The sequence below is a fragment of the Loxodonta africana genome, chromosome 16 (genome assembly GCF_030014295.1).
Source record: "Loxodonta africana isolate mLoxAfr1 chromosome 16, mLoxAfr1.hap2, whole genome shotgun sequence".
NCBI lineage: Eukaryota > Metazoa > Chordata > Mammalia > Proboscidea > Elephantidae > Loxodonta > Loxodonta africana.
The window spans coordinates 37,477,128-37,503,132 of NC_087357.1; the positions used below are offsets into that span (position 1 = coordinate 37,477,128).

General features: G+C 39.0%; 1 protein-coding gene across 1 annotated transcript in view; it reads left to right on the plus strand.

Annotated features, from left to right (window-relative positions):
- TLL2 (tolloid like 2) overlaps positions 1-26,005 on the plus strand; it is a 163,361-nt gene that overhangs the window by 88,636 nt on the left and 48,720 nt on the right. Inside the window, exons 4-6 of the mRNA XM_003409211.4 lie at positions 14,459-14,614; positions 17,911-18,028; positions 25,039-25,217. Coding sequence (XP_003409259.1) covers positions 14,459-14,614; positions 17,911-18,028; positions 25,039-25,217 — 453 coding nt within the window. The remainder of the gene's footprint in view (positions 1-14,458; positions 14,615-17,910; positions 18,029-25,038; positions 25,218-26,005) is intronic.

Sequence of the window (26,005 nt, forward strand, 5' to 3'; positions counted from 1 at the left end):
AGCAGACTGCCGCATCTATCTCTGGCAGAGTGGCTGGTGGGTTCTTACCACTGAACTTTTGGTTAGCAGCTGAATGCTTTAACCATGTACCACCAGGGCTCCTAATGGAAACCATAGTGGGGAAAAACAGGAGAATGTGAAAAAAAGAGCCAACACTAAATAAATCTAGAAATGAAAACTATACCCATTGGAACTGAAATGGAATAAATAGTATATTGAACACAACTGAAGAGAAAATTAGTGAAGTAGAAAATAGATACTAATAAACCACTCAAATTGCAGCACTAATAGATAAAGAGATAGAAAAGGTCAAGAGACACAGAGGATAAAAAGAATGTTCAGTGTACAATTAGTACAAGTTCCAGCTGGTGAGAAAACTCACGTAGAGAGCCTAGTAAAGAGGCAATAACTAAGGGAATAGTAAATTAGAATTTTCCAAAATTTGAAGGAAGATGTGAATTTTCAAAGAATCACACTGAGTTTCAAGCAGAGAAATAGGTAAATCGACATTTAGACAATCGTAATGAAACTGAGGACTATCAAAGACAATGACAGAAAGAAAACAGAACAAAAGACAGATTATGGGTGAAGGAATGACCTTTAAATTAAAAGAACATCTTGCAGTGGCAACAATGCAGACCAAAATACATTAGAATAATATATTTGAAGTGCTGAAGGAACAAAATTCTCTATACCTGTCAACTTAGAATTCTATATATTCCCCACTAAGCTTTGTTTTAATAAAGATATTTAAAGAATTCTGGGAAGATGATGGGGTAAATAAACCATCATTCTGACCCTCCCCCACAAATACAAAAAGAAAGACAAGGAAATGGTGTTCAGCTTTGAGAGACTCTGAACTGGGGAACAGAAGAAAGCAGCAGTGAACTGCAGACAGGCAAGAATCAACAAATCAACGAGTCACATATGGTAGGAAAATTGCTTCTCCCACCATCCCTGCCCCTTGCCCATTCATGTGGGCAGCAGGCTGCTGTGAACTGGGGTAGTGGCCCCAGAAAAAGAGATTGTTTCCCTATTTACCACAGCCCCTGCCTGTACAAAGAGACAGGACCTCAAGCTTCTGTCCTAAAATCAATAAGGTAGACCTCCTCAGGGGTCCGTTTGGAGTGTGCCAGCACCTCCCCCACCCAGACACTGCTGGTTGCAAGCCTACTGTGAATTGTTACACAAGGCCTGTGCAGTGGAATCTGCCCTCATAGTCAACACTCTACCTGCCTCCCTGCATATCCCGTAACTCAGGCCTCTGAAACCAACAGGCCAAAAATCCTGGGAAGTCAGCTCTGGTCTGTCTGCTTTCCCTTTCAGTCAGTGCTGAGATTTGCTGACTGAGGCTGCTCTGAGTTAGGAAGCAGGATCCTTGAGTGGAGGCTGCACTCACAGCCAACAATCTACTGGGGGCACTCTGACAGCAACAAGGCAGACCTCTATGAGGATCTGACCAGAGTGTGACACCCCCTCCCCCACCTGGTAATTGTTGGTTGCCAGGCTGTTGCAGACTGCTACAGAAGGCCCCCACAGTGAATTCTGCTCCCATAGTCAGTATTCTGCCTACTTCCCCGTGCACCCCATAGCTCAGGCCTCTTAAACCAACAGAGCAGACCTCCCTGGGGATCATTTTGGGTCTTTCTACTCCCCCTTACAGTCAGTGCTGAGAACTGCTGACTAAGGCTGCTGTGTTCTTGGAAGCAGGCATCTTGAGTAGAAGCTAAACCCAAAGCCAGCATGCTACAGGGCAGGCTCTGATAGCAACAAGGCAGACCTCCCTGGGGGTTCATTTGGAGTGTGACTACCCCTCTCCCAACTGGTGACTGTTGACTGCTGGACTGATACAATCTCTTACAAAACATTCCCTACATTGGAGTGAGGAGTTGGGTTACCTAAGTGGAGACTGCTCCCGCAACCACCACAGGACCACTGGGGCTCTGAAACCAACAAGACAGATCCCTTGGAGGTCCTTCTGGGGAGTGCAGTCCATCCTTCTCCTAAAATGGAGGAAAGCCTGCCTGTGTTTCCCCTGAATGGCCCCACAGAGCAGGGAAGAAAACCTCGGGCAAAACCAGAGGGCAAAACCACTCCCAAAGGGGGCTTGCTGAATGTAGGTGTAGGTTTTCCGGCTAAAAACATGATTGCAGAGAACAGAAGGGAAGGGAGGAATAAGTAGAGAGAGGGGACTGCGCCCACTGGTGGCCAGATTTATTAATACGTGATATCCTGCCTGAGTGGCAATGCCTGCTGGTGGACAGACTGACCATAGTATGTTCTCTGGTGTGCTGGAGAGATTGAAAGTTGAAAAGTGAGATCTGAAACTTTCAAATCCCAATTAAACCAGGGAGGGAGAAGGAGCTGTCACAGAGAGGGAGAGGAAATGGTAAACAAAGGCCAAAGGCTCTGCCCACCTAAGAGTTTCTTGCAGAAAGTAGTGCAGGAAAAAGCAGCAAATACTGGGGAAGACTGAAAAAGTTAAGACTCTCAAAAATTTCAGTGCCTCAGGGGTTTCAGGACCATGATTTCAGGGGACATCAAAGTCAATTGGCAAAATAAAATCTATTCAGAAAACATTCTGCATCCCACTTTGAAGAGTGGCATCTGGGGTCTTAAATGCTAGCGAGCAGCCATCTAAGATGCATCAATGAGTCTAAACCCACCTGGATCAAAGGAGAATGAAGGACACCAAGGACACAAGGTAATTACGAGCCCAAGAGACAGAAAGGGCTACATGAACCAGAGACTGCCTCAGCCTGAGACCAGAAGAACTAGATGATGCCTGGCCACAACTGATGACTGCCCTGACAGGGAACACAACAGAGAACCCCTGAGGTATCAGGAGAACAGTGGGATGCAGACCCCAAATTCTCATAAAAACACCAGACTTAATGATCTGACTGAGACTAGAGGACCCTGGCAGTCATGGTCCCCAAACCTTCTGTTGGCCCAGGACAGGAACCATTCCTGAAGCCAACTCATCAGACATGAATTGGACTGGACAATGGGTTGGAGAGAGATGATGATGAGCTACTTGCATCAGGTGGACACTTGAGACTATGTTGGCATCTCCTGTCTGGAGGGGAGATGAAAGGGTAGAGGGGGTTAGAAGCTGGCAAAAGGGTCACAAAAAGAGAGACTGGAAGGAGGGAGCAGGCTGTCTCATTAGGGGGAGAGTAATTGGGAGTATGTTGTAAGGTGTGTATAAGTTTTTATGTGAGAGACTGACTTGATTTGTAAACTTTCACTTAAAGCACAATAAAAATTATTAAAAAAAAAATTCCAGTGCCCCAATAAAAAATCATAAAGCACACAAAGAACAGAGAAACAGTGGCCCATTCAAATGAACATGACAAAGGGAGTAAAGCAAATCTAAGCCTGATCAAGTAATGAAAAAAATGGAAGGTTATAATACAACAACATTAAATATAATTAACAAACTAATGGAAAACACAAAGAGCTAAAAGAAATTATGAAAACAATACAAGAACAAAACGAGGATCTAAATATAGAGATATTGCAACTGAAAGGGACAACTGAAATGAGAAACACAATAGAAGGACTTATCAACAGATTTAATCAGGCAGAAGAAAAAATCATCAGTTTAGAGGATGAGATAGCTAAAATTACAGACACTGAAGAACAACAAGAACGGAGGCTAAAGAAGTCTGAGCACAGTTTAGTGGAATTATGGGACAACAAGAGACCTAATCCTTGCATCATGGAAATTCCAGAAGGAGACAAGAGAGAGAAAGGGACAGAAAACATATTTGAAGAAATAATGACAGAAAATTTCCCCAATCTGACGGAGGACATGTATCCACAAATCCAAGAAGCTCAAAGAACCCCAAACAGGACAAACCCAAAGAGATCTACACCAAGATACGTCCTAGTTAAAAACCAAAAAAAACAAACCCATTGCTGTGAAGCCAATTCTGTAGTTACACACTCTCAAAAATTAAAGACAGAGCCCTGAAAACTGTGAGAGAGAAGCAAACAATCACATATGAAGGATCCCCAATAAGTTTAAGTAAAGTGCTGATTTTTCCGCAGAAACATTGGAGGCCAGAAGGCAATGGAATGATTTTTAGTGTGGGGGGGGGGTAGTGGGGGTGGGAAGCGGGAACTGTCAACCAAGAATACCATGCCCAGTGAAACTATCCTTTAAGAATGAGGATGAAATTATAACATTCCCAGGCAAACAGAAACTGAGAGAGGTCATATCCACACATGAACCCTACAAAAAATACTGATGGGAGTTCTGTAGATGGAAGAGAAAAGCACTAGAAAGTAATCAAAGCTATACATGAAAAGAAAGATCCTTAATAAATGGAAATGCATGAACAAGTATAAGGACTAGTAATAAGGCATTCATGATTGATAATTCTAAATATTTTGTCTTCAGGTTTTCAAATAACAAATATATAAAAGGCAAGGATAAAATTATATTATAGGGCACATGAAATATAAAGATGTAATTAGTGATAACAACAAAGTTGGGGAAGGGGAGGGGGATGGTATAGACATAGAATTTCTTGTATGTTACTGAAGTTGAATTGGTACCAACTTATCCTAGAATGTTATAAACAAGCACTTAGATGTAATATTCACGGTCAACACTAAAAAAAATATTAAAAAAATACATAAAAGGAAAGGAAAAGGGAACCAAAAAAGCTCACTACAAGAAACCAACAAAACACAAAAGCAAGCGGTACTAATGGACAAAGACAAAGAAGGCTTCAAACCAAAAACCAAACCCACTGCCGTTGAGTCAATTCCGACTCATAGCGACCCTATAGGACAGTGTAGAACTGCCCCATAGAGTTTCCAAGGAGCGCCTGGCAGATTTGAACTGCTGACCTTTTGGTTAGCAGCCGTAGCACTTAACCACTACGCTACCAGGGTTTCCAAAGAAGGCTTAAGACACATAAAAAAAAAAAAATAACAAAATGGCAGAAGTAAGCCATTTCTTATCAGTAATTACAGTGTTTGTAAATGTACTAAATGCTCCAATCAAAAGTCAGAGAGTGGCAGAATGGATTAAAAAAAAAAATCATCCAACTATATGCTGTTTACAACAGACGTGCCTTAAACCCAAGGACACAATAGGCTGAAAGTGAAAAGATGGAAAAAATATCCCATGCAAATAATAACCAAAAGAGAGCTGAGATGGCAATCTTAACATCAGACAAAGTAGTTTTTAAGACAAAATCTGTCAGAAGAGGTAAAAATGAGCATTATATAATGAATGACTCGACGGCGCTGGGTTTATAATGATAAAAGGAAACCCTGGTGGCATAGTGGTTAAGTGCTACAGCTACTAACCAAAGGGTTGGCAGTTTGAATCCACCAGGTGCTCCTTGGAAACTCTATGGGGCAGTTCTACTCTGTCCTATAGGGTCGCTATGAGTCGGAATCGACTCGATGGCACTGGGTTTGGTTTTGGTTTTTATAATGATAAAAGTCAATTAATCAGAAAGATTTAACAATCATAAATATATATGCACCCAACATCGGGACCTAAGTATATAAAGCAAATACTGATAGAATTGAAGGGTGAAACAGTACTAAAATAATAGTTGGAGACTTCAGTATACCACTTTCAGTATTGGACAGGACATCTAGAAAGAAGATCAACAGGGAAACAAAGGACCTGAATGACATTATAAACGAACTAGACTTAACAGGCATATATAGAACACTCCACCCCAGAACAGCACAATATACATTTTACTTCAGTGCACATGGATCATTCTCCAGAATAGATCATATTTTAGATCACAAAGCAAGTCTTGATAAATTTTAAAAAGACAGAAATCATACAAAGTATTTTTTCTGACCACAAGCTAGAAATCAATGACAGAAAACAAGAACAAAAATGAAAACCTGAAAAACACACAATCATATGGAAATTAAACAACACACTATTAAACTAACAGTAAGCCAAAGAAGAAACCAAAAGGGAAATCATGAATTTCTTAGAGTCAAATGAAAATGAAAGCACAAAACTTATGGGATTCAGCAAAGGCAGTACTCACAGAGAAACTTATAGCAATAAATACCTACATAAAAAAAGATCTCAAATTAACAGCCTAACTAGACAACTCCAGGAACTAGAAAGAGAAGAGGAAACTAAGCTTAAACCTACAAGAAGAAAAGAAGATCAGAGCAGAAATAAAACCAAAAACAATAGAATTAAAAAAAAAAAAAAGAAGTTGTTTCTTTGAAAAGATCAATAAAATTGACAAACCTTTAGCTACACTGAAGAGAAATGATATAAATAACAAAAAAAAAAAAAAGAAGAAAGAAAGAGGGGACATTACAACTGACCTGATAGAAATAAAGAGAATTATAACAGACTATTATGAACAACTATGTGGCAACAAACTGGATAACCTAGATGAAATGGACAAATTCTTGGAAGCACACAACCTACCCAAACTGACTCAAGAGGAAATAGAAAGTCTCGACAGACCCATAACAAGTGAAGAGATTGAATCAGTGATCAAAAACCTACCAACAACAACAACAACAAAAAAGTCCTGTACCAGATGGCTTCACTGCCATGACCAAGTGGGATTTATTCCTGGAATGCAAGGATGGTTCATCATTAGAGAATCAGTCAACATAATACACATCAATAGAACAAAGGAAACGAAACACATGATCATCTCTATGGATGCTGAATAAGCATTTGATAAAATCCAACACCCTTTCTTGATGAAAACCCTAAAGAAGATTGGAATAGAAGGGAAATTCCTCAGTATGATTCAGGGTATATATGAAAAGCCAACAGCCAACGATATACTTAATGAAGAAAGATTGAGAGCTTTCCCCTTGAAACCAGGAATAAGACAAGGGTGTCCACTCTCATCAGTTCTATTTAGTATTCTATTAGAAGTTCTAGCTATAGCAATAAGACAAGAAAAAGAAATAAAAGGTATCCAGATTAGAAAAGAAGAAGTAAAATTATCTCTGTGGATGATATGATCCCAAATATAGAAAATTCCAAAGAGTCCACAAGAAAACTTCCTGTGCTAGTAGAGGAATTCAGCCAAGTTTCAGGGTACAAGGTCAACAAAAGAAAATCAGTTGGGTTTTTATACATCAGCAATGAGAAATCTGAAAGGGAAACAATACCATTTACACTAGCATCTAAGAGAATAAAATACCTAAGAATAAATCTAACCAGGGATGTGGAGCACTTATGCAATGAAAACTGTAAAACACTGCTGAAAGAGATTAAAGAAATAGTACAGCCATTGTGGAACAGTGTGGCAGATCCTCAAAAAACTATAGAACTACCATATGATCCAGCAATTCTACTCCGAGGTATATATCCAAGAGACTTGAATGCAGAGACTCAAATAGAGACTTGTACACCAGTGTTCATTGCAGCACTACTCACAATAGCCAAAAGGTGGAAACAACCTAAATGCCCATCAACAGATGAATGGATAAACAGAATGTGATACATATATACAATGGCATACTACTCAGCCAGTAGGAGAAATGAAGTCTTGTTACAAGCTACAATATGGGTGAGGCTTGAAAACATTATGCTGATTGAAATAAGCCAATCACAAGAGGGCAAATATTGTATCATCTCACTGACATAAAAGACAAGAAAAGGCAAATGCATAGAGACCAAATTTTAATACTGGTTACCAGGGGTGGGAGGAGGGGCAAAAGGGGGATTAACAGTCATGGAAAAATTGTATTGATTAAGGATAGGGTTGCACAGCCAATTATTGTAATTGCTGTCAATAAGTTGTACACTGGTAAAAAAAAAAATTGAGTTGGTAAAAGTTGTGTGATAGACGTATTTACAGCAATGATAAAAAAGAAGAAAAAGAAGAATATAGCTGCTGAGGTGGGATTTAGTTCATTGGTTTGGTGGTTTAGGGTCATGGTTTCATGGGACATCCTAGTTAATAAGCCAAATAATGTGCTTAGTGCTTCTGTTCTACTTCCCAGTTCATTGTGTAGTGCCTAGGGTCTTAAAAGTTCACAAGCAGCCAACCAAAGCAGAAAAATTGCTTTCTATTCACCTGGAGCAACAGACAAGAAGGAGAGTCAGGAATAGGAGGACAATATGGAATGTGTGGCTAATTGCCTCCATGAACAACTGCCTCCTTTGCCATGATATCAGAAAAATGGAATGGTGCCTATCTACCATTACTGAACATTTTGATCAAAGACTCCATAGAATAATCCTGATCAAAAGGCGGGATAAAGAATCTCAAATTTTCATGGACTCTAGACTTTCTGGAACCATGGAGGGTGGATGAACTCCTGAAATTACTGCCCTGAGATAATCTTTAATCCTTAAACCAAAAATATCCCCTGAAAATCATCTTAAAACCCAACAATAACAATAGTTTAGCTTAACTAGTAAAAAACGTCTGCCTTGAGCGTTATCGTTTTTTAAGAACTACCTATATGGGATCAAATTGACAACAGCAATTCGATAGATTAGGTGGGAACCTTAGGGAGCAGTAAGTTTACGTTAATGGGGGAGGAACAACTTAGAAAAGGAGGGTGAGAATGATTGCACAATTCAAAGAATGTACTCAATGTCACTAAATTGTACGTGTAGAAACTTGAATTGGTATATGTTTTGCTGTGTATATTCTCAGCAACCAACAACAACAAAATAAATAAAATTTAGAAAAAAAGATATTGACAGAGTTTAGTATCATTATGGAATAACTAATAAAGCATGTATTTCCAGGAGGGAAAATAGTATGCAGAAAGTAACAGTGAGCAAGGAAATGGGGGAATATTTAGGTAGGTATAAATCTAAATTGCAAACAAACAAACAAACCAGAAATAATGGTGACTAATTTGTGAAGTTAAAAGTCAGTAAACAATAATATGAAAATATGGAGGATATTTTTTTAATTTACAAATTAAAGTATTTTAAAGTCCTTGTACTTTTCAGAATGAGAATGGAGATTCTGGTTTCTTTAGATCTGTCTCCTAGTTTACCAATTCTTTATACTTTGTTAAGCCAAATATGCATGTTAAAAAAATTAAAGGCAATACTAAACAACCATTAAAAGGGGGTAATGGAAATAAAGAAAAAAATCTTAATTCAATAGAAAGCAGGAAAGGAGAAAGCGGGAAGGGAGGAAACAACAAGAAGAAAACAATGGCAAATAGCACAAAATAAAAGGAAAGCAGTAAATCCAGGTATATCCATTATAACAATAAATTTAATTCACCTGTTCAAAGAGAGATTCTCAAATTGGACAACAAAATTGCTAGCCACTTGGTATTTATAAGAGAAACACCTAAACCTAATTACACTTATATGTAAAAATCCTCAACAAAGTATTAGAAAATTAAATTCAACAGTACATTAAAAAAATATATACCAATACCCCCCCCCCCAAAAAAAAACATTGCTTTTGAGTCGATTCTGACTCATAGTGACCCTGTAGGACAGAGTAGAACTGCCCCATAGCGTTTCCAAGGAGCAGCTGGTAGATTCAAACTGCTGACCTTTTGGTTAGTAGCCAGACACTTAACCACTGTGCCACCAGGGCTCCATGCCAATACCAAGTGATAATAATCCCAGGTATGCAAGTCTGGTTCAACATTCAAAAATCAATCAATGTAACCCATCATATCAACAGGCCAAAGAAGAAAAATCATATGATCGTGTCAATTGATTCAGAAAAAATTGACAAAGTCTAATACCCATTCATGATAAAAACTCTCAGCAAGTTAGGAATAGAAAAGAATTACCTCAACCTGGTAAAGAGCAGCTACAAAAAAGACCTACAGTTAACATTTTACAAATTTATAAAATTTACAATTTATAAAAACTGAATACTTTTTACTAAAATCAGGAACAAAGCAAGGATGTCCACTTTTACTATTCTTATTCAACATAGTACTTGAAGTTGTAGCCCCAGCAGTAGACAAGAAAAAGAAAAAAAAGGCAGACAAATTGAAAAAGAAGAAATAAAACTATACCTATTTGCATATGACATGTTTGTCTACGTAGAAAATCCCAAGGAGTCTAAAAAAAAATCCTAGAACTAATAAGTGAGTTCAACAAGATGACAGGACACAAGATCAACGCACAAAAATCAATCACATTTCTACGGACTAACAATAAACACACAGAAATCAAAATTTAATTTAAAACACAATACCATTTACAGTCACTTCAAAAAAAACGAAATAAATATACACAAGACATATATAGTATATATAGTACCTATATGCTAAAAATTATACAATGCTGGTAAAAGAAATCAAAGAAGACCTAAAGAAATGGTGAGACATACCATGTTCATGAATTGGAAGACTCAATATAGTAAAGATGTCAATTCTTCCAAATATGTTTTTTAGGTTTTAATGAAATCCCAAAATCCCAGCAAGATTTTCTGTAGCCATAGATCAGTATATTCTAAATTTTATATAGAAAGACACAGGCCCTAGAATAGCTAAAACAATCTTGGCAAAGAAAAATAAAGCAGAAAGAACCACTCTGTCAGGTATTAAGACTTCCTATATATTTTTTATATATAGCTACAAAAGGAGCCCTGATGGTGCAGTGGTTAAGTGCATGTGATGCTAACCAAAATGTTGGTGGTTTGAACCCACCAGGTGCTCCACAGGAGAAAGATGTGGCAGTCTGCTTTTGTAAAGATTACAGCCTTGAAAATTCTGTGGGGCAATTCTACTCTGCCATCAGTTGGAATAGCAGAGAGTCATAAGTCAGAATCGACTCAGTGGCACTCAGCAACAACATATAGCTATAATGATCAAGACAGTGTGGTATTGGCAGAGGGACGAACACATAGATCAATGGAACACAATCAAGAACCCAAAAAATAAACCCATGCAAATATGCTCAACTGATTTTGCAAAAGCAATTCAATAGAGGAAAGATAACCTTTTCAACAAATTGTGCTGGAGTAAATGAACATCCATAGGCAAAATAATAATCATAATAACTTTGACAAAAATCTCACACCTTATACAAAAATTAATTCAGAATGGATCATGGACTTACACGAAAAATGTAAAACTATAAAATTTTAGAGAAAAAAAAGAAAATTTTTGGAATCTATTTTTAAGGCTAGGCAAAGAGTTCTTAGACTTAACACGAAAACACAATCCATAAAAGGAAAAATTGACAAATTCAACCTTAACAAAATTAAGAACTTTTGCTCTGTGAAAGTTCATGTGAAGAGTATGAAAAGACAAGCTACAGAGTGGAAGGAAATATTTGCAAATGACGTATCCAGCAAAGGACTAGTATTTAGAATATATTAAAAAAAAAAAAAAAAAAACTCTTTAAACTCATACGTTTAAAAACAAACAAACAAATCTAGAAACAATCCAATTAGAGAATGGGCAAAAAGCATGAATAGACATTTTACCAAAGAGGGTGTACAGACGGCAATAAGCACGTGAAAAGATGCTCAACATCATTGTGATTGTTTTTGTTGTTAGGTGCCCTTGAGTCAATTCTGACTCATGGTGACCCCGTGTGTACAGAATAAAACTGTCCCACAGGATTTTCTTGGCTGTAATCTTTATGGTTGCAGATCACCAGTTCTTCCTCCCACAGAGCTACTGAATGGGTTCAAACTGCCAACATTTCAGTAGGCAGCCAAGTGCTTAATCATTGTGCCGCCAGGGCTCCTATCATTACGTTAAAAAAAAAAAACAACCCTTTGCTGTTGAGTTGATTTCAACTCATAACGACTCTATAGGACAGAGTAAAACTGCCCCATAGGGTTTCCAAGGAGTGCCTGGTGGATTTGAACTGCCTTACCTTTTGGTTAGCAGCTGTAGCTCTTAACCACTACGCCACCAGGGTTTCCATCATTGTGTTAGGGGAATGCAAATCAAAACCGCATGAGATATACCATTTTATACTCACTGGGATGGAAAAAAAAAAAAAAATTTTTTTTTTTTTTTTGGATGGCTATGATAATAGTCACAATAAACAGAGAATAACAATTGTTAGTGAGGATGTGGAAAAATTGGAACCCTCATACATTGCTGATGAGAATGTAAAACAGTGCAGCCACTTTGGAAAACAGTTTCACAGCTCCTCAAAAATTAAACATAGAGTTACCATAAAAAAAAAAAAAAAAAAAACCCAGTTACCATATGACACATCGATTTCACTCCTAGGCACCCGTATTTTTATGCAAATAGTGCGTGGCTTCTACGTTTGTTTGCCAACCATGCCCCTCTGCCCCAGGTGTTTTCATAAGTGCTCTATGCTAATTTTTTACAGCAACATGTAAAAAAAATTTACATAGTGGCGCATAGGAAAATACCTCATGGGGGGAGGGCATGGTTGGCAAACAAACACAGAAGTCATGCATAATTTGCTTAAAAATACGGTATATACTCAAGAGAATTAAAAACGTGCGCACACAAAAACTCGTATGCAAATATTCATAGCAGAAACAAACTAAGTGTCCATCAAATGATGAATGAATAAACAAATGTAATATATCCGTATAATGGAATATTGTTGTTGTGTGCTGTTGAGTTGATTCCGATTCATAGTGATCCTATATGACAGAGTAGAACTGTCCCATAGGGTTTCCTAGACTGTAATCTTTGTATGAGCAGACATCCAGGTCTTCTCTGAGTGACTGGTGGTCAGAACCTCTAACCTTTCAGTCAGCAGCTAAATGCTTAGCCATTGAGCCAAAAGACTCATATAATGGAATATTATTTAGCCATAGAAAGAAAGGAAGAAATGAAGTACTGATTCATGCTACAACATGGATGAACCTTGAAAACGTTATGCTGGATGAAAGAAACTGGACACAAAAGACCACATAGTGCATGATTCCATTTATATGACATGTCCAGAAGAGGCAAATCCATAAGGACAAAAATAGATGAGTGGTTTCCAGGGGATGCAGGGAGAGGAAATTACGAATGACTGCTAACAGGTACGGGTTTTTTTTTGGGGGGAGTGACGGATATGTTCTGGAATTAGATAGTAGTAATGACTCTATAAATATACTGAAGGCCATGGAATTGTACACTTTAGAAGGGTGAATATTATGATATATTAACTACATCTCAATTAAAAAAAAGACAAAGTTAGAAAAGGAACTACAAAGTAATATCAATGAAAATAGAGGAAAGTAATAAAATAAATAATAATAATAATCAACAAAACCAAAAGCTGATTCTAATGAGAAAAAATAAAAATATTAAAGAGAAAATGCCTCAAGTGAGAATCATGAGTAACTCGAAGCAAGTAGACTAGAAGCAAAACCTTCAATAGTCCTCAAAGATAATAAAACGAATGTGGATTCAATTCTTTGGTGGCCACAGGTTAAGGAATTCTATTCCATCTATTTTGCTGTCTCTTAACCCTCGGTCTCAGAATCTTAAATGAACCTCCACTTGTTTCCCACATCCCGCTCTTAAAGGTCCAGACGGTGGAGAGACTTTTTCCAGTAGTTTTTTTTATCTACTTCCAAAACACCAGTCATTGAGAAAGCACGACTCTACTCTGACACTCATGGTGTTGCCATGAATCAGAATCAACTTGATGGCAGCTGATTATCTTGCAAAGAATTTATTTTCCCAGAGTCACACTGGACCACTTTCTTGTCGCATAAGCCCAGTTATTTCCAAAATTTGCAATATTGGTGGTATTTGACTAAGTCAGGGGGTTGGCTACACTTGTTCCCTAGATGCTCATAGCTCTGAGAAGAAAGCACACCCCTAAATTGTCTCCAGGTTGGTCCAGAGGGCTGTGAGTTGTCTAGGCGCAGTGGGTCCTGTGGCCCACAGGCTGCTGTCAGCCTCCTGGGGACTCTTCTAATGTCTCAAACAAGCCAGAGCTCCTCCTATTATGGGCCCTGATCACTTCCTCTTCCCTTGTCTGGAAAACTACCAACCATGGGACGGACACTGGAGGTCATGGTCCGCGGACCCTTTGTTTGCCCAATACTGGAACCATTCTTGAAGCCAACTCTTCAGACAGGGATTGGACTGGACTATAAGACAGAAAATGATACTGTCGAGGATTGAGCTTCTTGGCTCAAATAGACACGTGAAACTATGTGGGCAGCTCCTGTCTGGAGGTGAAGTGAGAAGGCGAAGAGGGACAGGAGCTGGTTGAATGGACACGGAATACAGAGTGGAAAGGAGGAGTGTGCTCTCATTAGGGGGAGAGCAGCTAGGAGTACATAGCAAAGGGTGTGTAACTTTTTGTATGAGATACTGACTTGATTTGTAAACCTTCACTTAAAGCACAATAAAAGAAAAACAAAAACTACCACCCATGGGCTCAAAATCACTAAGAGGTCCAATACCGCTTTTTAGAACACTTGTTTTTAACACTCCTTCTGCTAATCTGAATGAAACTGGTGGGTAATATAACCTGGACCATAATACACAAGAGGAATAAAAGGACAAAGTAAATGGAAATATGACTGTCTTGCAGATGGCAAGGAGAATACCACACTTCCACAGAGCCCTGGGACCTTGAATGCTGTAGCTGAGACCTTCTCTCACCGGGTCCGAAGAGCCACAACCTCAAGGACAGAGAGGATCTGGCCTGGAGGGGTCATCCCCTATGTCATCGGAGGGAACTTTACTGGTCAGTTGCCACTAATGGGGCCTGCTTTGGGGCTGAGTGGTTTGCCTCCATAGGGTGAGAGAGTCCTCCAGAGTCCTCCGAGGAAGGACTCAGGTGGAATTGGGCAGATATGCAGGGCCACAGCAGTTCTACAGGCTAATGCTCCATTACCTACAGGGCCTATTCTACCAGGCCCAGGATACTGCAGTTTCTATTGGGGCTATGTCCTCAAAGATGGCCACCTTGGCCTTGAGGCTTCATGAAGGGGTTGATGTATGACCCTGGTCTCGAAGGACAGGCCATGTTTGCGCAATGGATATGAGAGGACGAGCGTGAATAGCTACACGTGATGGCAAAACTGTCCTCTGGGTAGAAGACCACCCTGGGCTTGGTCTCCTGCCACCACCCACCCAAGCAATACTCTACACAGTAACCCAAGTGGGCCAATAGATACAGTGGGACTGCTGGGTCCAAATCCAGCACTTACACACCCTGGGCCAAGTTACTGAACCTCTCTGTGCCTCAGTTCCCTCATCCATAAGTGGAGATGCTAATATTTTCTACCCTTTTCGGCTATTTTAAGGATCCCTGGTGGCACAACCATTAAGCCCTAGGCTGCTACCTGAAGCCTGGTGGTTTGAACCCACCCAGTGGCTCCTCAGGAGAAAGACCTGGCAAACTACTCCTGTAAAGATTACAGCCTAGAAAACCCTATGAGGCAGTTCTGCTCTGTCACGTGGGTCATTATTAGTCGAAATAGACTTGACAGCACCTAACAACAAGGGTTATTTTGCGAATCAAACAAGTTAATACAGATAAAGCACGTAGAATAGTGCCTGTTGCTGTCGTTGTTAGGTGCTGTCAAGTTGGTTCAGACTCCTAGTGAACCTAGCGAACAGAACGAAACACTGCCCGGTCCTGCGCCATCCTCACCATCATTATGCCTGGCACATAATAATATGTAATTATTTGCTGTTAGTATTATTATCTTTAAAATATGTAAATCACCGAGCGGCTTACCATTGCCACCAGAATGAAACCGAAACTCTTGACTGTGGCCCCAAACAACCCTTGCCTTCCTCTCTTACCTGGTCCTCAACCCCTCTGTCCCCCTCAGTTCCTGTTCTCAAGCTGCACCAGCCCACTTTTCTGTTCCAGAACATGCATGCCTCTTCAACTCCTGGGGGTCCTTGCAGTTGCCCTTCTCTCTGCCAAGACTGTTTTTTCCCCAGATCTTTCCTTGGCTGGCTGCTTCTTATCATTCAAGTCTCAGTTCAAGTAACATGTCCACAGAATGGCCTTCTTTGACTCCCTTCTACTCCTGCCAGCTATTTTCTCCTACCGTTACCTGACATTGTCTTACTTGTATTTTTGATTCATTTATTTTCTGTCTCCACCCAGGCTCTGTGTGATGTGAGGTGCTTTTTTCTGTCTAGTTCTCACTCCCGTACCTCCAACACCTAGAACAGGACCAGGCACGTAGTAGGCACTCAACAAACATGCCCAGAGCAGGCCTGAAGCCAATATTAGTTAAGTGCTGGAGTCTAAAGCCACCATGAGCTACCTTTTCCAGGCTCTCAAGGTTGACAGCATTTATAAATCCTTTCTCTGTGATTTCTGTGAAAGGTGGTTGATGAAGCAGATGCACTCATGACTTGTCAAAGCCATTGAAAGCCACTGATGAGTAAGACAGGAAATGAACTGTGAAGACTTGACAATGGGGTCCTGCAACCCAGGTGTTGGAAGAGAGCATGGAGCTCCTCCCACTCACACCCCTCTTTGTCTTCTCTTCCTGGTAGCACTCAAGCAGTTCCTTGTCACTCTAGCATTAACCAAGGGCCTCCTAGTGCCAGACCCTCAATTAGGTGCTGGTGATAAAGAGATGACTAAGACTTTGTCCTGCCTTCTAGAAGCTTCCAGTCCTAATAGGAGAAAAAGATGTGTGTGGCAAGAATTGAAATGTAGGAATTAGAAACAGCTACGAACTTCTGCTCTTTGATCTTACCTATGTTCTCTCAGCATCTGGTCTGCTTTTCTGACCAAAGATTTGTACTACCTTTATCAAACTTACTAATTGCATATGTAGAACTTTGTTTACATAGAGGTTTTATGTTATCCTATAACTGGTAGAATTGCTGTTTGATGAGAGATTGAGCTATGAACAATTTGAACCAAAAGTCTCAAGACGTAAAATAAAAAGCGAACAGCTAAGTTATTCTTTATTCTACATGTATTTTTTTTTAAAAACAATATGACATTGCACCCACATCTTCTAGACTATGATGGGAGCCTCCCCTAGTATTTTCCTTGCTGAGAGGTTTTTCTAGAACTCATCTCTAACTCCCCCGCCCCTCCAGTCCACAAATCCCTTGCACTTCCGAAACAACTGTTTTTCTAGATTCTACTCTTGGACTCTAGTAAACATTGAAATAGATTTCTTCCTACCAGCTTGATAGATTTGAAAGTGAATGCTTATTGCTTTTGCATAACCATCATCCTGAGGTTTACAACTGCTTTATTCCTGCTCTCAGACAATTTATTTGATTCAACAAATTTCTAATCAAGGAACTACAGAGAAAGTATGAAATTAACCTGTTTTCAAAGGCCTTGTGGAAAATTGGGCTCAAAGTTCCCCTAGAAAACACAGAAACCCCATGTAAGGGTACCAGGGATGTATGTGCAAATAGAATTTTAGAGAACATGGTAGCATCCTCCTATAGGTATAAAATAAAATGAGGGGTGGGAGGAAGTGCTGGGGAGCTGACTGCCCCATACTTCAAAAGCCTACAATTTCCAAATTGAAAAATCTAGTAAGCTTTCTTTTTTTTTTTTTTCTTGTTTTAATGTTTAGAAAAAATACTTTCAATACAGAAGAAAAATTGAGAAGCCCAGGATATTATGAAAATCTGTTTTTCCCTGCCTACCTAGTCCATGCTTTGGCAATTTAGGAAAGTTACGGGGTTAAACGCTTAGCTGCTAACCAAAAGGTCGATGGTTCAACCCGACCCAGCGGCAGGAGAAAGACCTGGTGATCTGCTTCGGTAAACGTTATAGCCAAGAAAACCCTGTGGGGCAGTTCTACTCTGTCATACGGGGCCACTATGAGTCAGAATCGACTTGACGACACCTAGTAACAACAACACGCTGTGTTCTTAGCAAGAAACATCCTTATTCCTAGTACGTTACTCTTCTGGGCCATCAGAACAAGGTTTTTTTGTTCATCAGAACAAGGGTTGTCTCAACCAGCATACCTTAAAGCATCTAAAGAACATAAGGACCCATGAGTGAAGAGATGAGCACTTGCCCTGTCATTTCAGGAAGCCAGAGAGCCATTTTTAAGCAGGCCATGAGACACTGGGAGAAGCACACCTGTGTGACCTTCATTGAGAGGACCGAAGAGGAAAGCTTCATTGTGTTCAGCTACAGGACCTGTGGGTAAGTACTGTGGATTGAATTGTGTCCCTCAAAAAGCATGTGTTGGAACCCTGTGAATCCAGTTCCATTTGGGAACAGGGATTTCTTTGTTATGTTAACGAGGCCATGTCAGTGTAGGAAATGCCGCAAGCCTAATGACTTTTTGAAATATAAAAAGAGAAGATTAGACACAGAAAGAAGCACGAGTGGAGGAAAGATGGAGGCTAAACAGAGATCTCCAAGGAGCCAAAGAACGCCCAGGCTAGAGAAGCTGAGACGAGGATTTTCCTCCAGATATGACAGAGAACATGACTTCCCCTAGAGTCGATGCCCTGAATTTGGACTTCTAGCCTCCTGAACTGTGAGAAAATAAAATTTCTGTTCTTTAAAGCCACCCACTTGTGGTTTTTCTGTTACAGCAGAACTAAGAAGTAAGTGAAAGCAAGGCTGCCTCAGTGGAACTTAGAGGCAGACAAATTTGATGAGTTTTGAATCTTCTCTCTAAAATCAAGTATTGTATTTTTATGCAAATAATGTGTGCCTTCTATATTTGTTTGCCAAAATCACCGGGCCCTGTGAGGTATTTTCTTAAGCATATGATGCCATTTTTTTTTTAACAGCAATATGTAAAAAAAATTGGCATAGCTGCACTTATGAAAATACCTCACTTCATAATGAGGAAAAAAACCTGTTGCCATGGAGTTAATCCCAACTCACGACAACCTCATGTGTGTCACAGTAGAACTGTGCTCCATATGATTTTCAAGAATTGATTTTTCAAAAGTAGTTCACCAGGCCTTTTTTCCGAGGTGCTCCTGGATGGACTCAAACCTCCAAACTTTCGGTTGGCAGCCAAGCACATTAGCCATTTGCACTACCCAGGAGTTCCTCATGATGAGAAAGGATACAAGATACAATGAGAATATAACTGTCGTAAATCTTCCTTAAGAGTCATAAAATAAGCTCCAGGGAAATCAACAGAAACTCTAACAGCTGGAGTCTTTATTTTATTTCTGTCAGCCCGAGTAGTTCAATGTCAAGTTGACCAAAAAATGAGTAGAGATTTGTAGAAGATCTTAAAAATATAATTAATAGAATTGATTCTATAGGTCTACCGAATTCTGGTCCCCAGGTGGTGCAACAGCTAACCTAAAGGCTGGTGGTTCGAACCTACCCAATGGTACCATGGAAGAATAGGCCTGGCAATCTGCTTTCATTAAGAAGATTACAGCCAAGAAAACAGCAGTGCTTCTGTGTAACACATGGAGTTGGCCTAAGTCAGAATCGACTCGACAGCAACTAACAAAGCAGATTCTATAGCCTAATAACAGAAAATACATTTTTTTTTTAAGGTACCTATTGAACATTTACAGACCTTGACCATCTATTAGGCATTAATCCATCCATTAAGATGGATTCTAAAAGGCAGGAATAGCATTAATATATTATGTGATTACAAAGCAATGAAACTGGACATATTAACAAAAAGAGAATACATGCCCCTCCATTACCTAGTAAGTTAAAAACTTCCCCCCACCTTTTTCTTCTTTTACAATTCTTAGGTCATAAAGAAATCAGAATTAAAGTTGCAGAATGTCTAGATAGAAAATAACCATAATGAAAGCCCTACAGTTCAAAACCTAATGGCTATGGCTAAAGCTTTGTCCAGAGGAAAGCCCGCAGCCTTAAATGTCCACGTCACAAATTAAGAGCAGCAATAAAATATTTAATTCAAAGAAGTTAGCAAAAAACAAAACAACAGCGAAAACTCAAACATCACCACAACGAAGTATACCTAGTGAGCACACAGGGAAACAAGCAAGGTAAAACATCGTCGGACTAATACATTCAAGAGTGAATTCTTTGAATAAACAAACGAAAAACAATAGATAAACCACTTGTTACTCTAAAACAAAAAAGTGACAGTGCAGAAGTACATAAAATTAGAAATGAAAAAGGGAGAAATAGTCACAGATTCAGCAGAATCATAAAAAAGTACTTCTCAAAGCTCTAGGGCAAGTAATGTGAAAATTTGGATAATGTGAATGACTTCAAGGTAAATATAGTACTGACACAGACCAATAACTTTGAAAGAGATTAGAAAGTTGAGGGAAAAAGCTATCTTCCCCAAAGCACCAAATCCGGAGTTTCACAGGTGAGTTCTTCTAAACCTTCAAGGAACAGATTTTTCTGTCCTATTTAAGTGTTTTAGAGCATAAAGGAAGAAGAACTTTTCCAAATTAGGGAGTCATCATGGCATCACTGCCCAAATCATTGGCACCCAAACAGAGAAAATTCTAGAACTATTTCACATATAGTGTCTTAGTCATCTAGTGCTGCTATAACAGAAATACCACAAGTGGATGACTTTAACTAAAAAATTTATTTCCTCACAGTAAAAAAAGCAGGCTACAATTCCAAACTGAGGGCATCATCTCCGGGGGAAGACTTTCTCTCTCTGTCAGCCTTCTCATCAATCTTCCCCCAGACTAAGAGCTTCTCTGCGCAGGTACCCCGGGTCCAAAGGATGCACTCTGCTCCTGGCACTGCTTTCTTGGTGGTACGAGGTCCCCAACTCTCTGCTTGCTTCCCTTTCGTTTTATCTCTTGTAAGATAAAAGGTGGTGCTGCAGGCCACACCCCAGGGAAACTCCCTTTACATTGGATCAGGAATGTGACCTGAAGTTACATCCCACCCTAATCCTCTTTAATTACAGGAAGAGATTATGATTTATAACACATAGGAAAATCACAAAATGGAGGACAACCACACAATATTGGGAATCAAAGCCTAGCCAAGTTGACACATATTTTTGGGGGACACAATTCAATCCATGACAGATAGACATTGAAAATCCTAAATAAAATGTTAGCACATAGAATTCAGGAATACAGTAACAGAAGAGTAGGCTGTCTGTAGGCGTATATAAGGAATACAGACTTAGTCAACAATAGGAAATCTGTTCGTACGATTCACCATATTGGTAGTTCAAAGGAGAAAGGCCTTGTTCATATCTCAAGAGATGCTAAAAAGACATTTGATACAGTTCCACAGACTTTTTTTTTTTTTTTTTTTAAAGTACCCACAGTAGAACAGGAATAGATGTCATGAACAGATCCTTGGCTTACAAAAAATAAATATTATAAATATATATTATGTATATACAAGACTAATTTCAAATCAAAAGCCAACATCATGTTTATCAGTGATGATACTAGAAACATGTCTGTTTGAAACAGGAACAGCTGAAGAAGTCTATGATCACCACCGTTTTTTAATGTTCGTTTAGAAATACTAGCTAATGTAATTAGACAAGAGAAAGAAATAAACACTGTAAATATTGGCAGGGATGAAATGACATTTGCTCTGTTTGAAATATCAATGTGATTTTGTGCCTAGAAAACCTAGAAAATCAATTGAAAAATGATTAGAAACAAAAGGAGAACCTACTAAGGTGACTGGTTATAAAATTAATAAACACAAAATTAACTGCTGTTCTTTATACATGAAATAACTTGGTATACTTCTATAATGGAAAAATATTGCAGTTTTAGCAGAAACATAATGGGCAATGTATCAAAGAATAAGCTTAAAAAATGCAAAAATGCACCAGACATATAGGAAAAAAAAAAAAAAGATAAGACTCCAAGGAAAATTAAAAAAAAAAAAAGTAAAAATGGAAATGCATACTATTTGCTGGCATAAAAATACTCAATATAATAAAGATATCAGTACTCCCTAAAATAACTATAAATTCATGCCATTCTGATTGAAGCACCAACATTTAGATACATGTATGTGCATGTTACTATGTATTTTTTAGAACTTGAACAAATAATACTAGACTTTATCTGGACAAATAACCATGTAGAAATAGCCAAAAAAATCTCAAGAGAAAAAAACAGTAATGGCAGAGATAGGAGAGGGCCTAGTAGATGGAGCCTGGTGGCGTATCCAACCATATAAAAAGCCAAAACCAAACTCTTGTTATTACATTGATTCTGACTCATGTTGACCTCATGTGTAGGGTATTAAAATGCAAAATGAATATAAAATTTTAAAAGTTTAGAACTTAAGAAAAAATAGATACATGAGATAAAAGAAAGCTCAAAAATGAATATGCCTATACGTGAATTTACGTGGCATTTCAAACTAGTGAGAGAAAAGATGGATTAGTCCAACTGGGATATTTGAATATTGGGATCATTAGATAGCACATTGTGCTAAAAATAAAGCTGGATTACTATCACACTTTTTACACCAAAAACCATCCTAGTTGGATCAAAGATGTAAACATTAAAAAAAAAAAAGAAACCAGGAAATATTGGAAGGAAACAAAGACCAGTAACTGGTTGCCATTGAATCAACTCCAACTCGTGGCAACCCCACATGTGTGTAAGAGTGGACCTATGCTCCATGGTGTCTTTAATGGCTGATTTTTTGGAAGCAGATTGCCAGGACTTTCTTCCCAGTTGCCTCTGGGTGAACTCAAATCACTAACCTTTGGTTAGCAGCCAAGAGTGTTAACTCTTGGCACCACCCAGGGACTCAAGAAGGAAACAAGGCTGGACATATATGTAATATTGGAATATGAATGGTCTTTTTAAGCAGGATATAAGAAAATTAAGAAATTTTATAACACTGAAATTTAAAACTTCTATATAGCTAAAGGGGAGGGCCCCAGTGGTGCAGTGGTTATTTGCTCAACTGCTAAATAAAAGGTTGGCAGTTCGAACCCACCAGCAGCTCTGCGGAAGAAAGATGTGGCAGCCTGCTTCCATAAAAGATTACAGTCTTAAAAAACTTATGGGCAGTTCTGCTCTGTCCTATAGGGTTCACTATGAGTTGGAATCGAAGGCAATGTGTTTTAGATATGGCAAAAGTAGAACGAACATAATACATAAACAAAAAAGAGAGTTAAATGAGAAATAAAGTGAGAAAAATATTTGCAACACCTTTGACAGTCCAAAGATTAGTTTCCCTAATTTACTAACGGCTTTTATAAATCAATAACAAAAAGATGGACAACCCAAAAGAAAACTGGGGAAAGATGTGAAAATACAAATGTCAGATAAAATACATGAGCAACTATCTAACCTCAATATAGAGAAATATGGCTTTTCGCCTATCTAATCAGCAAAAATAGTTTGATAAAACCAGTGTTGACCAAGGTGTGAGAAAATAGGGTTTTTAAATATACCATATAGTTAAAAATATATGGTTTATTTAAAATATATATGAGTAGATATAACATTTTGGAGGTGCAATTTGACAGGATCTATTAAAACTTCAAATGCACGTACCCTTTTATCCACTGACCCTATCGTTAGTAATCTACCCCACCACAAGTAAGTATGAATCTGAAGGTTTCTGTGTTTTGCTTTTTCTTCCTGTTGTTTTTGTTTGTCTCCCTTTCCCCTGTGGTTTTGTTCAAATTGCAAAAACTGAAGTTAGCCTAAATGTACATTAGCAGGAGACTGGTTAAGTCAATGTTAGAACTATGCAGCTTTGAAAACAATGAGGCGTGTATATATGCATTATAAACAGATCTCTAAATTAAGGAGGAAGAGAGCAAAATGAAGAACACAATGCATATTATATAATTTTTTTTAATTTATATACATTTATGGATATAGAGATGTATTAAAATTTTCTGGAAGGACACCCAAGAAACTGTTAACTTTGGATATCTTGGAATCTTTGGATAAAGAGATTGAAGATGGGATGAGAGAATTACACTTTCATTTTATATCTTTTGGTCTGTTCACTCTTTTGTAATTTGTGTTATTGTTAGGGGCTGTCGAGTCGATTTTGACTCATTGTGACCCCATGTGACAGAGTAGGAACGTCCCATAAGTTTTTGTATGCTGTAACGCCACGGAGAAAGAAATTTAAGGGGCCCATAATCCCACTAGACAGGTGACCTCTTTTGTTGTTGTTGGGTGCCGTCAAGTCGATTCCCTTGTGACAGAGTAGAAATGCTCCATAGGTTTTCCTCCCTGTAATCTTTACGGGAACAGGTGGCCAGGTTTTTCTCCCATGGAGTGGCTAGGTGGGTTCAAACTGCCAACCTTTAGGTTAGCAGTCAAATGCCAGGGCTCCTTAATTTGGGCTTGCATTTCCTTTAACATTTAGTAGAGGTTTTCTAAGAAGCCCCAGTGGCACAAATGGTTAAGTGCTCGACTGCTAACCGAAAGGTTGGGAGTTCAAACCCACCCATCCACTCCATGGGAGAAAGACCCTGTGATCTGCTTCCACAGAGGTTACAGCCAAGAAAACCTTATGGGGCAGTTCTACTCTGTCACAAGGGAATCAACTTGATGGCACCTAACAACAACAACAGAGGTTATCTGTGTGGTGGGATTATGGGCCATTTAAATTTCTTTTTTATGCCTTCCTGTATTAGGAATAACTAATAAATATTATTTGAAAAAGTGATTGTACCCAGAAAGGGAGTCATCTCTAAGGCTCCTCTATTAATGGCATCAAGATCTGTGCTTTTTGTTGTTGTTGTGTGCTGTGGAGTAGATTCCAACTCATAGCGACCCTATAGGACAGAATAGAACTGCACCATAGGGTTTCCTAGGCTGTAATCTTTATGGGAGCAGATTGCTGGATCTTTTCTTCCACCATGGAGCCACTGGTGGGTTTGAATTACCAACTGAGTGCTTAACCATTGCATCACCAGACCCCCTAATGGCACTTTCCCTGTCTCCTCTCCTTGTCATCAGAAATGGGCCAGCAGAGACTGAGGGTGGGAGGGAAGGGGGTGTAGGGTATGAGGCTTATTCTGGGAAGAAAGGCCATATCTTTCTTCAGATTATCAAAAGACTCTATGACCACCAAAAAGGTCAAGAACCATTTTGGAGGGTATTTCTGAATTGCATGGAAACTCAGGAAATGAGAGCGTGTTCACCTCTGAAATTCTGTGTTTCTTTTACATACCACACACAGACACACACACATTGGGGAGGCATTTGCCTCTTGATATTCTCTGACCTGCTGACCTGGGCATTTCTGCACTTTTCCAGCTGTTGTTCCTACGTTGGACGCCGAGGAGGAGGTCCGCAGGCCATATCCATTGGGAAAAACTGTGACAAGTTTGGGATTGTGGCTCACGAGCTGGGCCACGTGGTTGGGTTCTGGCATGAACACACCCGACCAGACAGAGACCAACATGTCACCATCATCAGGGAAAACATCCAGCCAGGTAAGGAGGCCTGTGTGGAGGCTGGAAGGCAGAAAGGCGGCACAGAGTCAGCAGAAAGTGTTGGAAAGCAGCTCCTAGGAGCTAATTTACTAAGTATGGAGGCAACAGGTCTTTTGTGAAGACATTTGTCACCAGCACAGCCACTCTACATTTGTGGTCCTTCGTGGGAGGCCATCTGCCATAGCTTGTAGGTTAGAGCAGGATCAAAAAGATTTTCCATGTTGTAAAGGACAACCAATCCAACTCCATTTCCTAAAAGGAACAGAATCCATCAGAACACAGCTGCAGCATCAAAGCCAAAAAAAAAGAGATCTCCTGGTTGATTTCATGAATTATTTTTGCTGACTTAGGCAACATATCTTTTCCCAGCTGAAATCCACTTGGGACACGTGTACATGTAAAAACAGTGCTTCTTGGCAGAAGTAAAACATATTCTGCCGCAATGCAGATAAGTGTCTAGATTTTTAAAAAATGCCTTCTCATGTCAAATAATTATTATTTATAAATATATTTAGAATTTACATATATAAATGTATAAATATGTATTTATAAATAATTTTATATAGAAGTTCATATTGAACATGAACGTAGCTGGTTGAATAATATGGTTGCCTTACGAATACTTCCACAAGTTTAAATTGTGAACTATTTGGGACTGAATTTGACTCTCTGATTTGTTTTCTTTGTTCCTTCAATTGCAGGATCAGAATTTTTTTTTTTTTTAAATTTTGGGCAAGCTGATCAATATCCAATATATCTGCAAATAGTTTAAGAATTTTGAGTGAGAT